Source organism: Phasianus colchicus, chromosome 5, assembly GCF_987193195.1.
Source record: "Phasianus colchicus chromosome 5, bPhaCol1.hap1.1, whole genome shotgun sequence".
NCBI classification, from domain to species: Eukaryota; Metazoa; Chordata; class Aves; order Galliformes; family Phasianidae; genus Phasianus; species Phasianus colchicus.
Genome location: NC_143440.1, coordinates 26,162,313 through 26,176,139, shown reverse-complemented (window position 1 = coordinate 26,176,139; position 13,827 = coordinate 26,162,313). Strand labels below are relative to the sequence as shown.

At 40.2% G+C, this 13,827-nt stretch overlaps 1 protein-coding gene across 4 annotated transcripts in view; it reads right to left on the bottom strand.

The window, feature by feature from the left end:
- Window positions 1–1,850: 1,850 nt before the first annotated feature.
- The window catches only part of MAPKBP1 (mitogen-activated protein kinase binding protein 1), a 90,203-nt gene continuing 78,226 nt past the window's right edge, over window positions 1,851–13,827 (bottom strand). The window contains exons 25-31 of one of the 4 annotated variants that reach the window (XM_031593536.2): window positions 12,349–12,494; window positions 11,685–11,855; window positions 10,747–10,825; window positions 8,941–9,251; window positions 7,043–8,104; window positions 3,891–3,976; window positions 1,851–2,902 (exon numbers count right to left, since the gene is read on the bottom strand). In XM_031593536.2, the coding sequence (XP_031449396.1) occupies window positions 2,609–2,902; window positions 3,891–3,976; window positions 7,043–8,104; window positions 8,941–9,251; window positions 10,747–10,825; window positions 11,685–11,855; window positions 12,349–12,494 (2,149 nt within the window). In that variant the 3' untranslated portion in view covers window positions 1,851–2,608. Of the gene's footprint in view, window positions 2,903–3,889; window positions 3,977–7,042; window positions 8,105–8,940; window positions 9,252–10,746; window positions 10,826–11,684; window positions 11,856–12,348; window positions 12,495–13,827 lie in introns of those variants that run through there. The other 3 variants (XM_031593537.2, XM_031593539.2, XM_031593540.2) reach the window with 3 other exon arrangements.

The following is a 13,827-nucleotide window of genomic DNA, read 5'->3' as shown; positions in this document are numbered from 1 at the left end:
ATTGTATCACTATGCCAGTTTCAGTGGTTGCTGTTGCCCTACAGTTTGATGTGAACTTTGCTCTGACCACTGGCTCTCTTTGACCATTTTTGCCACTACCTCATAAATGAAATAATGAAATGGATAATAAAACTGCACAAGGAAGTAGAATAAAGCTCCCTCAAACCATAATCTTCAGTACCAAAAGATACCTGGGTTGAAGGGGCTGCTATTTTACCTGAGTGTCTTGAGGTCCCAGTACAGCAAGAAGTTACTAGGACATATGTTCACAGTCTGAAAGAGGAGGAACTAATCATCCCAAAAGCAAGCTTGACTCACACTAACTCCATCACAGCCCAGCACAACTGCCACCAGACACTCCACTTGTAGCATCTCCAGCACACCTTTTTACTCAAGGAAACTGACAGAAAGTTTCTATATTTTTCAATTTGTCTTCACAAAAACCTCTCTGCCTATGGGACCCAGCACACCAATCAGTTCAGCATAGCACAATGATGAGACAGGACTAGAAGATACCGCTTCTAAAGTTTCAGTACAAATCCATGGAAAGAAAGGTTAGCAAGGACAACTGTAACACTCAATGAGGCAGATTTACATTAGAGACAGAAGCAGTTGGAAAGTTCTGGAAGTGCTCCATGTACTGTCACATTGCAAAGCACTGAGCAGTAGTGATCAGGCAAGGGAATAGTGACAACTGCAGATAATTCAGCCCTAGAGTATACAGAAGAAATAAGCCATCCTACACCAGTCTGGCTGGCCCAGTAGTAAAAAAAAAAAAAAAAGGCTGCACTGCAAATCCCCAGTCACAGAAAGAGAAAGCAAAGCAAACCAACAGACAGCATTTCCAAGTGCCATAAGGATTCAGAGAGATGACAGCCAGGACAGCAAAATGAAAGACGACTACTTCAAGCTTTCAACCTACAGAACAAACTGATGCAGTCTAGCTTTAAGTGAGCACCACAGATACTAGCATTCTCTCATTCACATGAAAGCTTGTTACTTGCATTAGTTTTATAAACTGGGAGTATAAATGGGAAGTACACACTGCTCTGCCTTAAAATAAATGCAAGTAAATCAGGAGATTGTGGAAAGGAGTGAGAATTATGAGGGAAGGTACTGAAGAGTTTTTCTGCTGGTTCATTGTGGGGTTTTTTTTGTTTGTTTTATAGCTTACTGTTGATTAATAAAATATCATTGGACAGTTTTAAGTCTTAACAAATAAAAGTTAGCACGGTCTTAGAGAACGTGAGAAGAGTATTGTACATACAAATGCAAGAGGAGATGATTTTCCATTTGTCAATTAAGAAATTAATTAAGAGAGGCTGGGGGTGGGAATGGCAATAATCACATTCAAAAATGTTTTGGTACGTTCCTGGTAAACCATTTTTTATGGGTAGCTGGAACAGAATTACAAAATGGACAAGAATCCCAGCTTTCTTGAGATGTAAGTATTCTGTTTTCCTGGAACAAGAAAAAAAAATCTTCTATCAAGACAGTGAAATCAACAAATCATATGGATGAGTAGTTGTACTGAAGATCTCTCAACTCCAGAGTTATGCTGTTGGAAACCAGGCTTTCAGTGTGATTTCTCCACAAATAAATCATATCCCCAAATTTCCCAGTAATGATAACATCAAAGTTGATAACCAATTCCTAACTGTGAAAGGTGGCTGAAATGAACTTTCCTCTTTATGTATAGCTTCCTTTTTAAAATGTCTGCAGAAAAACCTAGTCTAGAGAATATCAACATAATATCAAATTCCAGATTAAAAAATACCACTGATTTTGTTAGACAAACTCCAAAGCTTGGCCCAAGGGTTGTGGAGTCTTTCCCCAGGAGGCGAATGCAGATAAAATACAGGTATGAGGACTGTCTTGTGAAACAAAGAGAAAAGCAGACAAGAGTAGTCAAAACAACAGCAGGATTACTCCAAGTAGTAAACTATGGAAGGAAAAGAAAGAACAGCAAGACAAAATTTAAGCAGAAACAGATTCATTAATTGCACAGACACTCCAGCCTGTCTCCCTCTTGGAGATTTATAATACAGAGATTGTTTCTCGCTGGGATATGGCAAGAGATTGACAATTTTTTTGTTAAAGGATAGATACTAGTCACAAACGTGACATTAGAGCAACAGTCAGAAAAAATAAATTAATAAATAAACCCATAAAAAGTCTGCTTCTTGATTCTCCTACAGCTTTGGAGAAGAAGGGATTGGCTTCACTTGGACTCTTTTGTTTTCAGTCCGCAGTTCAGAATTTCTTGGATAAATGAGATTTTCTCTGTTTCTTTAGACGCCAAACATCCTGATCTCCTGGCTATGAAGAAATTTCAAGACAATTTCTCCAAACTCCTTTCAAAATTTTGTCTAGAGACGATCTAGAGACAGGAAGTTGAAGACAATTGGGAAAAAAATGTTAAAACTGTGCCCAGCACATTCCTAAGAATTAGAGCAAGTCAACTGTAGGGGCCTGAGGAAATCAGTTTATAAAGGTCACCCCACCAGCTCTAGACCAGTGTGATGATGGCATTGGTCTGAAGAACTCTCTGTGGTCCTCCTCTTCGGATTATTTCTGTATATTCACAAACACCTGAAAGACACCACTTTTAGAGTTTTTTGTCCATGCGTCGTTCCACAGCTTGTAACAATAACTCCGAGTACTGTTCCAGTAAAGCTAGTGTCTGCTCATCTCCTAAACTCTTGGGACTTGGTAGATTGGCACCACATTTGTCATTTAGTGACCTAGCAGTATCTTGTGGCTTCGTCAGTACCTCCTTAACCTTTGGCAATTCTTCCTCATCCTTCAGGGAGTCCAACTCTTTCTTCATTAAGGAAAATGTTTCTGTCAGGAGGCCTGCTATTTTATCTTTGTCAGTAGATGACTCTGTATCATTTAGCACCTGAAAACAGAGAAGCAAAAGAAAAGAAAAAAGAATACATTGGGTGTCAGGTAGTGCACAAAGAAACAGTTTCAGCTCTTTTGAAAAGTGAAGCCATGAAAAAGAAATACAAACCAATCAGTGTACTTTTCTTCAACATGCCTAAATTGGCATGACTACCAATTTAATCATATAACAGAGTATGTATCTGATACAGCTAGTCACACAAGAAACAGAGGCATTACTCAAAAAGAATAGAGGTGGGAAGCATATTTTCTGGATTTTGATGCTATTATACCAGGCCTAAAAGGTGCTGTTGCCCAGCTGCAGCAAAGGGCCAGTGTTTTCTTCTTTCTGTCTGCCAAATGCAACAGGTCACAGGAACGCGAAGAGGTCACAGAGCTCATGCAAGCACTGAGACTGAAGCTGCAGAAGAACTCATGGCAGAAGTTCACTATGGAAGCTCCTCAATCAGTGTTACATGACAGATCAGTGCCAAGCAAAGAAAACAAGAGCTGTTACACAACTCTGCATGTAACGATGGTCTAGCAGTAAGGGGAAGAGGAGAGTGGTTGCATGCTGAATTCCCATGATAATTTATTAATCCGTTTTTTGGGCATCAAAGATGAGGAAACAGAAGGGCATAATTAAATTTAAAGTTCCTATAATATTCTGTATCTCTGAAGCGTAGTATAAATACTAATTTCCTAATACTCCTTTGAAAAAGAGTATGCTGTTATCTTCAGCTTACAGATAGACAAAATAGTTTGGAAAATTAATTGATTTGCTCAGAATGCCATAACAAGCCACTGGAAAATGCAGAAGTTAGAAATCAAGAATCCCTGCCTGCCCAGTTCAAGCTTAGGTGCAGAAAAACAGACAGCCAGGCAGCTTCTGCCACTGAACTCACAGTCAAGAGAATACTTACAGTGTGTAAGCATGCATATTTAGTGCTCGTAGGCTGTAAAGCCAATCTGCTAGAATAGATCCTGTGTCAAAGGTCACTCACCGCACGGTAAAGATGAATAGCTTTGCGCATGCTGTCCTGGAGCTCAGATACCACATGCTCACACTGCTCCACACTGATGCTCAATTCTGAACAAGAGGAAAAAATAAAAATTTAAAGTAAGGTATAAATAGTTCACTATCTGAGATTTCACAGCTGGGTAAAAAAGATTTCTTAACACATATTCAAAAGATCACGTGCGCACAGTTCTCATTCAATTTTTGGGCTGGTTTGAATCAATCACTAAATGGGAAAGTTCTACATGAACTTTCCTTCATATTACTGACAAATGCTTCTTGTTTCAAACATTCTTGTTTTTCCATTGCTTAGTTTCTTCAAAGTCAGTAATGGTCTCTATTAGATTACACAACACTGTTTGCTGTCAACAATAGTCAGAGATCGCATATGCCACTTTCATTTATAGTTAAATTCAACTTCAAATCAAGTCTTCCAATAGCGAAGGGGTGTGATCTGAGGAGCCTCTACTTTGGCAGCCACCTAGTCTGAAACCTGCATACTCCCCTTTATATACTGTTCTGCACAGTATGCAACAATGAGCTATAGGAACAAAGGAGTATGTTGACTTATTATAGTGTCCTCTAGTGAGGCTAAGCTCTAGAGGACTGCTGACTAACAAACACAATCATAAAGGAATCACACTTCTGAACAGTCCAGGGTACTGTGATACCATAATTCAAAAACTGAAAATAAAAGCAAGGAACTGAAAAACACCACTTTCTTCCAGCCCTCACTGGACAATACTCCCAAAGCATCAGAGCTGAAGGCCTGCAAGGCTTTAATAAAATAAACACTTCCACGAGTTAAGACATAAATCATGAATGAGGACGCTGAGACACACACAGTCTGCAGTTATCTTCAATTTACAATGGCCTGGACAAAGGGCATTCAACTTCCTTCAGTTACCTAAAAAACAGAACTTAGTCACATTACTGCTATTATTTCTGCACTTCACAAAGATTATTGTTGAACAGGTGGAAGGGGACCTCATCTAATTTCATGAATAGATGCAGAAGGTGTATAAACACTGCTAGAATATCCACTCATATGTACATATTGAAAAAGAGACATGAACAAATCCATCTGTATTCTTTTTCTTGAATCACTCAGCCTCGTAGAGTTTGAGCACAGTGGGCTTCAGTTCCATCCAAGATTTTTGCCCTGCTACCTTTATTTGTTTTTTTTTTTTGCCCTACCCCCTCCCACCTTTTTTTGCCCAGCCTCCCCCAAGTCAGTTCTTTCTTCTCATTATTGTTCCTGGATTTCTCCTCTGATCATGCTTTTATGCTGGTCTAGGTCTGTGAGATGCCAGTCTGGAGACAGGTCACAAATAAAACACAAATGCTGGAATAACAGGCATTTTCTGCCTGCGGAGCTCTTCAGAAACCAGCAGGGAATATTAAACACAGCAACAGCATTCAGTATATCTTCAGCATTTTAACTGTAGTTGTCAAAATGCTTTCACAAAAACAGTTAAGTCTCCTTAAGAGCAAATGTTATGCAAGCAGGAAAACTGAAGGATAGAAAAATTAAGCAGAATCCAGAAGTCACAGAGCAAGTCAGAAGCAGAAAGATCTCTGACTGTCACCCTGCAGTACTAGTCTAAATTCCACATTATGATCCACAGAAATCACAGCAGATTGTTCACAGCAAAAGTCAGCTTTTCCAGCATTTACCACTAAAAATATGGAAAAAGTGATTTCCAAGAAGGTGAAGGCTGACTGCTGTCAATGAGGAAAAAAAAATTGTGGATGCACTGTACTGACTAAAGGATGCTTCTGAAATACCCTGACAGGGCATGCTGTGCACTGCACTGGGAGCTGACTTAAAAAGCAAATAAAAAAAACCTTTTTTTCTGAACCATCTGTGCTAACTCTGCAAGCAGATTTCTAGCAACTCAACAAAAATCGTGTGATACATCCATCACTTGGTTTCCAAGTCTAGAAGAGAAAACTCAGTATGAAGTGTACAAACAATTGGACTATTATTTTCCCACTGTAGAAACGATTCTACAGCTCTATGCTGCATTTCTGTTGGACGAAACCTCATTTCAGTAAGGGTTAGAGTTTGAAAATTTCAGACACTCAATGTTCAACAGAGCAACTGCTCTATAGCACAACAGTAAGTCTATCAGACAAAACATTTCCTATTTTGCATACCAGTGTTTCAATGTTATGCTGTTTGATCCCTCTAGAAATGCAAAAAGAAAAATTTTAAACAAAACCAGATTTTCTCTCTATAATGCTTAGGTGCAGAAATACTGCATTTAAACATTGCAATGAATGGTAGAGCAGCTTGGGACCACAAAAAGTAATTGATTAAAGTATTCTAGAAATACTCCTCAAATGTGAATAAGAACATAGCAAAAGGGCTTATAAAACTGTGCACTGTATAGTCCCCCTAAAGTGCAAGGTATCTGTGTGTTGGCTGACATCCAGCTTCACACTGTACAACTCAGCCAAGTAATTCAGGAAGGCATTTCAGGTTTTAACACAAAAGAAAAATCACTGGACAATTCAGCCTTGGCAGGTAGGACTTTTGATTCAGTTTGAAGCTACCAGCTAGTTTTCATTTGATTAAAGTACCTTAAATCAGAGTTTGTAACAGATTCAAGAGCTCTTTCAGCACGTAAAATAGTTCCCCAGCCAGTACCTTTTTCTTCAAATCAGAGGTAATTTAAAAATTAATCCATGCAGCTTGCAGACATGATGGCAGCACTCACTTCCTTGCTCTTACACATAGCTACAGCAAGGAACTCACTTCTGCCAAGCTTTCTCTCAGATAACAAAACTGCAGGTAAACAACTCTGGATTCTGCACACCTGCACTTATCAACAAGTGCTGAGTGGTGTAACTTCATTGTCACTATTATGTGTAGTATGTGCCCGACTAACACATATTGGCCTGCACTTTCATTTACTGGTCAAATATACTTAAAGAGCAAAATTGGTGTAACCTACATGTACTACCAGGGATTCCTAGCATATCACTTTTCAGGATTGACCAAATAAATGTTTGAGTTCCTAGGTGCAACTGCACAAGGAACTGCTGAGGTCTACCAACCATTCAGACATAAGACTCAGAGGAAATGGAAATTAAAGACTCAGAAAAAGATGTCAGGCTGAAGAAGAGTCTCACCATTGAGGGGATGACTTATGGAACGAGACAGGTGCAGACAGGACGAGACAGGCCAGAAGCTGGACGTAAAGAAATGTGATGGGATCGTGAGGCGGTTCACAAAGACAGGAGACAGAAGGGGGAAGATAAGAGATGGGTATCCATGCACACCTGAGACCTGTGCCAAGGCAGTTACAGATGTAGGAGACCTCGGCCTGATGGGGTCTAGTGGGCAAAGTCCAGGTTGGTTGTCTAGCACACAGGCGATGCCGGTGGTCCTCTCCTTACACCTGGGCAGTGTGCTTTCAGGAGACTTCAGTTGCCGGACCTCTGAAAACTCCCTCAGTTTTAGATTTGTGACCCCTGGCTCAAACTGGCAACCTGTCCTTGAAATTGGACTCTCTACTGGGCTCTCCTTAGCAAGTCCTGTTGAATTCTCTCTACCAGGAACCAGAGACCCAGCAGCTTGATTCTCCTTCTTGGAGGTTCGGACCTCAGGGAATGAGGGTTTCTTTTTACAGGCCCCAGCAGGTGACTGTGGAGACTGTGGCTCAAGCAGGGTTTTGGTTTTGGTAGTGGGTGAGAAGGAGGCCAGTGTGGGTCTATCAGGCAATGGCTTAGGAATGTCGAGAATCAGGTGTGCTCGGTTTGATGATGCCAACTTGCTGTGAAAGGACTTGGGAGACAAGCAGTTTACAACTGGCTGAAGTGCTGGCTTCACTGGATAATTTTCTTTTACTGTTAACTTCATCTTCTCAGCGTCTGCTGTGGGACTGAACTGTGTCTTCTCTGCCGCTGGAGGGCTAGTCCTCCCATCAGTCAACACATCGGTGGAGTAACCAAGGTACAGATTTTCCCCTACAGATATGCTCCTTGACATCTTAGCCCGGAAGCTGGTTGTAGGGTTCATGTAGGACTTTGGTTTTGCAGCCCTGACATCTTTGGCCAGCAGAGCACCAGATCCATCCATCTTCAACAGACTGGATGATAACGCCCTGCAATTATTAGGTCTGGGATCCTTCTCAACCACCATAAGAGTATGAGGACGCTGCTTGGCAGAAGATATCACTCCAGGACCCTTATCTGTGAAAATTAAACAGACAAACATGCCAAAAACAGACAAGAGCCTGCAGTGAATTCCCAAACTGGAAAGCAACAGGGCTGCTTCAGTCTACGTGCCTCGGCTCAGCCCCCGGAGGAAGTGTACAAAATCACTGTTCCTATTATTATTAACCTATTAATCTATTAACCTATTCAGGTTAATATTATCAAGTCTCAACACTTTTTTTCCCATCCCTCATCTTGCTCTCACACTGTTGCTTACCTCAGGGGAGACCTGTTCTTAAAGCATATAGCCAGAACACCTCAGATCACCATGACTGTTAACTGAGAAGGCAGAGGAAGCAGGCAAAAACTGTCAGTTCTCTAATCCACTCACATATGCATGGAGTTGTGATGATAAGTTTTGTTTTTTAAAAACAAACTTAGTGCTTACCGATGGCTCCATTGAGTTGACTGTTTCAAAACTGGGGTTCTTTCACTTCTTTCACACAGAGTGCATATATACAGTAAGCCCCCTTCTTACTGCACTCTTTATCCCTTTTTCCTCCCCTCCTCACCCTAGGGAGCTTCACTTTTTGTCTGGAGCAACCACTCATGGCAGAAGGAGATTTCTTTGCAAATAGCCAGTTTCACCCTTGGCATTTCTCCTCTTAAAGCTGCCAGACAAATATCAGAAACTACTAATTAGGAGACCAGCATCTGTGCTACAAAGCAAAAATATTTTCCCTTGATGGGCTAAGAATTAAAAGACATGCAAAGTCTGTAGCTCAGAAGACAAAAGACAAAAATTTAATCTCCACTTAAACCTCCCCATTTCATTTCTGAATTTATACCATCATTCCAGTTGGAGTCCTTACCCTCATGAACAAGGTCGTGAACTGACTGTGCCTTTCTCATCACTGCATTCACAGGGCCTTCTGGAAAGGATGCAATAACTCGTCCAGGAGCCATACCAACTCTGCTGGTCTCCAAGGCTGACTTGCGTTTTTTCTGGGCATAAACAGCCCGATGCAAATTTACATTATCCAAGAGGTGGTTGTTTTCCAAAGAATCAGCAGGATGGCTGCTGTCATTTTTCAACAGGTCTTGAGTAAACCGACTGGTTGGAGCTGGAGACTCAATGGACTTTGAATCCAGTATCAGATTCGATGAGGAAAGTGACAAGCGCCTAGAGAAAGCAATGAAGAAATCCTAACTAAAACAAGTACGTACGTAGCCCTGGACAATCAAACACATGCACTAAACCAGTCTAAAAGCCTTTCCTTTCCCTACCTAGACTTTTTAAAAGGCAGAATTGCCCTAAGCTCTTAACAGCTCTATTTATCCCTGGGTGTACTGATCTTAAAGCATTCTACATCAGGCTACTCAATCACAAGTAGCACTGAGTCAATTGTTCAGGGAGGGGCTTCATAAAAGGTGAAGGCAAGATAGAAGGAAAAGTTCCAGGCAGAGGGAAGAATGGGTAAAGTCAGGTCATGTCTCTTCTCTCAGCTCACCCTGCTAACAATAAATTCTTTTACATTCCAAGATACTCCAAGACACAGTAATTATACTTTTGTACAATTATCAAGCTATTATTACTATGAAAGTTTGTCCGTATCTTCAAGAGAAAAGTCTTGTTTCCTCACCATTTCAAACAAGTACAGAGGGCTTAACTCAGAAAGGAGGCAACTTTTAGTTTGGCATGTTTGACAGACAGATTAAAAGTATGGAAGTCTTCATAACTTAGAACTACTTCACTTACTACACCTCTAAAGTGCCAGTAACTTCCTTCATTCACCACTGCAAGTTTCCAGAAGCTTACACAATAACTAACCACTGACTGTCTTCTTAAACACGAGGTTCCAATGCAAGATAGACTAAGAAGCACTCCTGACAGCAGCAACAGCTGCATCCGAATAAAGCAATAATAAAAAAAATTCCATAACGTGGTGAATCTAGACGTAATTGGTAAAACACAAATGTACTTAAACCTAGTTCCATTCTATACAATTAAATTAATTTAAGCCAAGATTCCACGTTGTTATTTTGGAGGAATAAAAAGGAGGTTTTTGTTTTAAATGTTTATTTACTTGAATCAACAGAAGTATTTATACCACTACTATTTTTTGTTCCTCTCTTTTCTTTTTTTTCTTTTTTTTTTTTTTAACCAAAGGAAAAAAAGCTCAAAGAGGCTTTCTGAGATGCTTTAGAGTTGAAAACTTTTTGGAAGTATAATATTTCCACAGGGCTTTGCATGAGACTGGAGTACTCTATGAAGGCATGGGACTGAGAAATGAGGCTGAGTCAAGAAAGGACTGTAAAAACAAAGGAAAAGTTGACAAGCCTACTTTCATTGTCCAAGCTGAATGAAATGCAAAAGAATAAACAGAGCATAAACGGTCAAGAGTAAATCAGATGATAGTGATTCCTGCAGCTTAATCAATCAAGCTATTAATCATAAAACACTTAATCAGATTTTCAAAAGAGGAAAAAGAACAAAATAACAGTAATGTTTTGGGAAGAAACCAAACAGCTATAGTGACAAAGGACAGCGTGTCCAAAATACAACCAACCTGCTGGGTGCAGAAGTCTGCTTTCTAATTTGGCCCAGGGCCTAGTACAAGACCTCACCACACCAGTAAAAACAGACAGACAAACACTCAAAACAAGCAGAATCATACCTGAGAGCTGGAGATTGGGAAAGAAAGCGAGATGAGATGCTGAGGTTTTCAGTTCTTTCCAGACTCCTACATGAACCACCTAGGCATTTTGGTTAAATGAGAGGAGGAAGAAAAAAAAAAAAGGAAAAAAGGAGCAATTTAGTTATAGAATAAATAAACATTCTGATAAATGCATTTTCTCCTCACAGAGACTGTTGAATGCATTCCCCTCTCCCCCCATATTCTAGAGAATTTTTTGAGCTAAAACAACAGATTTAAATAATTTCATTGCCTTTGCCTTTTCTGTTGTACTTAGATTACTCTGCCTGAAACTGCTAATCTCCCTAAGGGGTATGCCTCCTCCTTTTTCCTCTTCCCTTTGTGTTCTATCGTGCCTGTAGGACTGTGAGGTACTGGCATCAAGCAGGAAACAAACCAATCAACTGGAAAAAAAATAGTACTAGTAAAACAGATAGCTCACACAGATAATGCTACATGCAACCATTCTCAATTCTAGAAAGATACGCTTTGTTCTGGAGTTGGTCAACAGAGATTAACCAGCTCCTTTGCCACTCTGATGTCTCCTCTTATTCTCTCCCTCCACCCAGTATTTCAGCCTTTTCTTTTGTGACATTTGTTATGTCTTAACATACCACTAGAGGCCACTACACGCCACCTATGGGGACACACATACAATTAATACAGTCATGTAAACTATGAAAAACTAGTGCTAGAACAAGAGAACCGCTCTTCAGGATTCCAGGGACAGTACTTAACCCAAATTAACACAGACTTCAATGTGACCCACAGAGACTTAAACACACACAACAACAGACTTGCCAGATGCCTCTTATGTTCAGGCATCTCTTCACTAAATCCCTGTTTCCCTCTCCTTTGCCATTTCTACACAGCAGAATGTCCTCACAGAGGAAGTGCTCGGACTAAGCAGAGAGCTGTACCTTTTCCATCAGTGCTGCCCAGGGTCCCAAAATGCTGCTTGAGGAACTTCTCCTGATCAGGTGTCTGAGGAATTTCTCCCACTGGCATGTTGGTACCCACATCCTCCTCTCCTTCCTCTCCCTCCAGATCTGAGATGCCGTCCACGCTCAGGGGCTCAGTGCTTTCAGAATCTGGGAAAAGGCACAAACCAAGAAGAAAAATATAAGCTGCAACAGCATAATCACAGTAATGTCAGACTAAAAAAGATATTCAGCAAATATGCTAAATTAAGCAACTTAAATCCAAAGTGTTACAGTTGCCAAGTCAATCAGCATTAAGTGCAAATTCTCTGTTCTAACACCCAAGCAGCACAGCCTATGGGATAATCAATACCAGGCCTGCCTCCCCTAGCTAGTGAGAGAAAAAGTCAAAGATTCACAAGGCAAGAGCACTTCAACCAAGTGCTTCTACAGTGGCTTCACTGAAGTGCCTGCTCAGATGAGCCTGAATCTTTACAGCACTACTAGCACAAGTAACAGGAATGTGACCTCAGCTTCAGTTCATGAAGAGGATCGAGTACTTAGAAATCAGGATCACAGTTAGATAAACATAGCACAAGGCAGTTCAACCAAGTTCCTGCAGTGTTTCACATCAGGTACAAATTATAATACCTTTACATCTTACCTTCATTTGGATGGTCTGGGCTGGAAAGACGACTGCTGCTGTAATCTACAGAGCAGGCACTGTCTGGACTGTGTTTGTCTGGACATCCATTGCTCTGGTAACTTCTATTTAGCTTCCCATGGGGCAGTGCTTTTACCTGGTACTCGCTACAAGAGAGACAGGAAAGATACAGCACTAGAAGAGACTTGTTTTAGATGTAAAGAAGAGTGCAGTCTAACTTTAAGGCCTTACCTGTGTTAATAACAACCTTGATTACAAAATTAAGGCTTTAAAAAGAAAAAGAAGTTTACTTCTTTCATGATTATACATTTTTTGCATTTCATTAAGCTTGGACAGTGAAGTCTCAAGGGGATTGTCTGACTTTCTGGGCGTTTTCAGTTTCCCATGATTACAAGGTATCAGGACTGCACTGCCCTGGCTTGATTTCCAGTACAGTTGAAAATCTAGCAGTGGCCTACTTGATGAAAACAAGACTAAGATCGGGCATGTGATACAAACTCCAGTTTTTCAGAGATTTTAGCCCTAATACATGATTTTTTTCATGTTTACAACCCATTTCTTTGAGTCACTTTAGGTTACAGAACAGAAAAGATTTGAGCAATACCAATTTACTGAAGAATATCATATAAAAATACAGTACTGTATGACAGAGTTCCTCATTTCTTTTGTGACTTTATGAGTCATACTCTGTTGAGTGACACAAATGCTGTTCTTTTTGCCTGATGCCTGAGGGCAATACAAGGTAGATTGCAGAAGTCACTCAATGGAACTGAATGGCAAGTAGAGTGTGCAGAATGTTGCATACTTCGAGATATGTCCAGCAGAAATCCAACATCAACAGAATGCCTCCATTTCTTACAGCTCGAACAGCATATGGGTTTGTCCATACTGTTATCATACTAGAGTTTAAGAAGTAAATCAAGAGAAACTGAGAAAAAACTAGCAGCTTCAACTGCAAAATCTTGGCATGTACTCTCTTGTGTAAAAGTCTGTCTAAAGCTATCAGCTCATTCTTTGTAACAGAGGAGGAAGAGACATAGGAAATTAAACAGTTATTAGTATCAGATTAAGAAGGGAAGAATAATATTTGGGAAGGAAAAATGGCACACATAATAATACAGAAAATTCAGTAAGGTAAAATTCAAACAGAAGAAACAGCAGAAAAAGGATAAAAGTTCTCCACTGTCTTCAGCATCCCTGCAAATTCTAACTCATGTAGCCTATTACATTTCCCACACAGTGTCATCACATACTACATGTGTTAAATTCTAGCCCAATTAGGTCTGAAATTATCACAAATTATAGTATCATTTCTCCTGGGCAGATGTTTCACTATCGTGTATACATCACTGTTGGATGGTTTTCCAGCTTTCAAATTTTCTCTTGCTTATTTCAACCCAGATAAGGGAGAAAGCAAAATACTGGAAGAGGTTGCTAATGCACACCCTCAGATGGCAGATTATTTTAATGGTGCCCTCT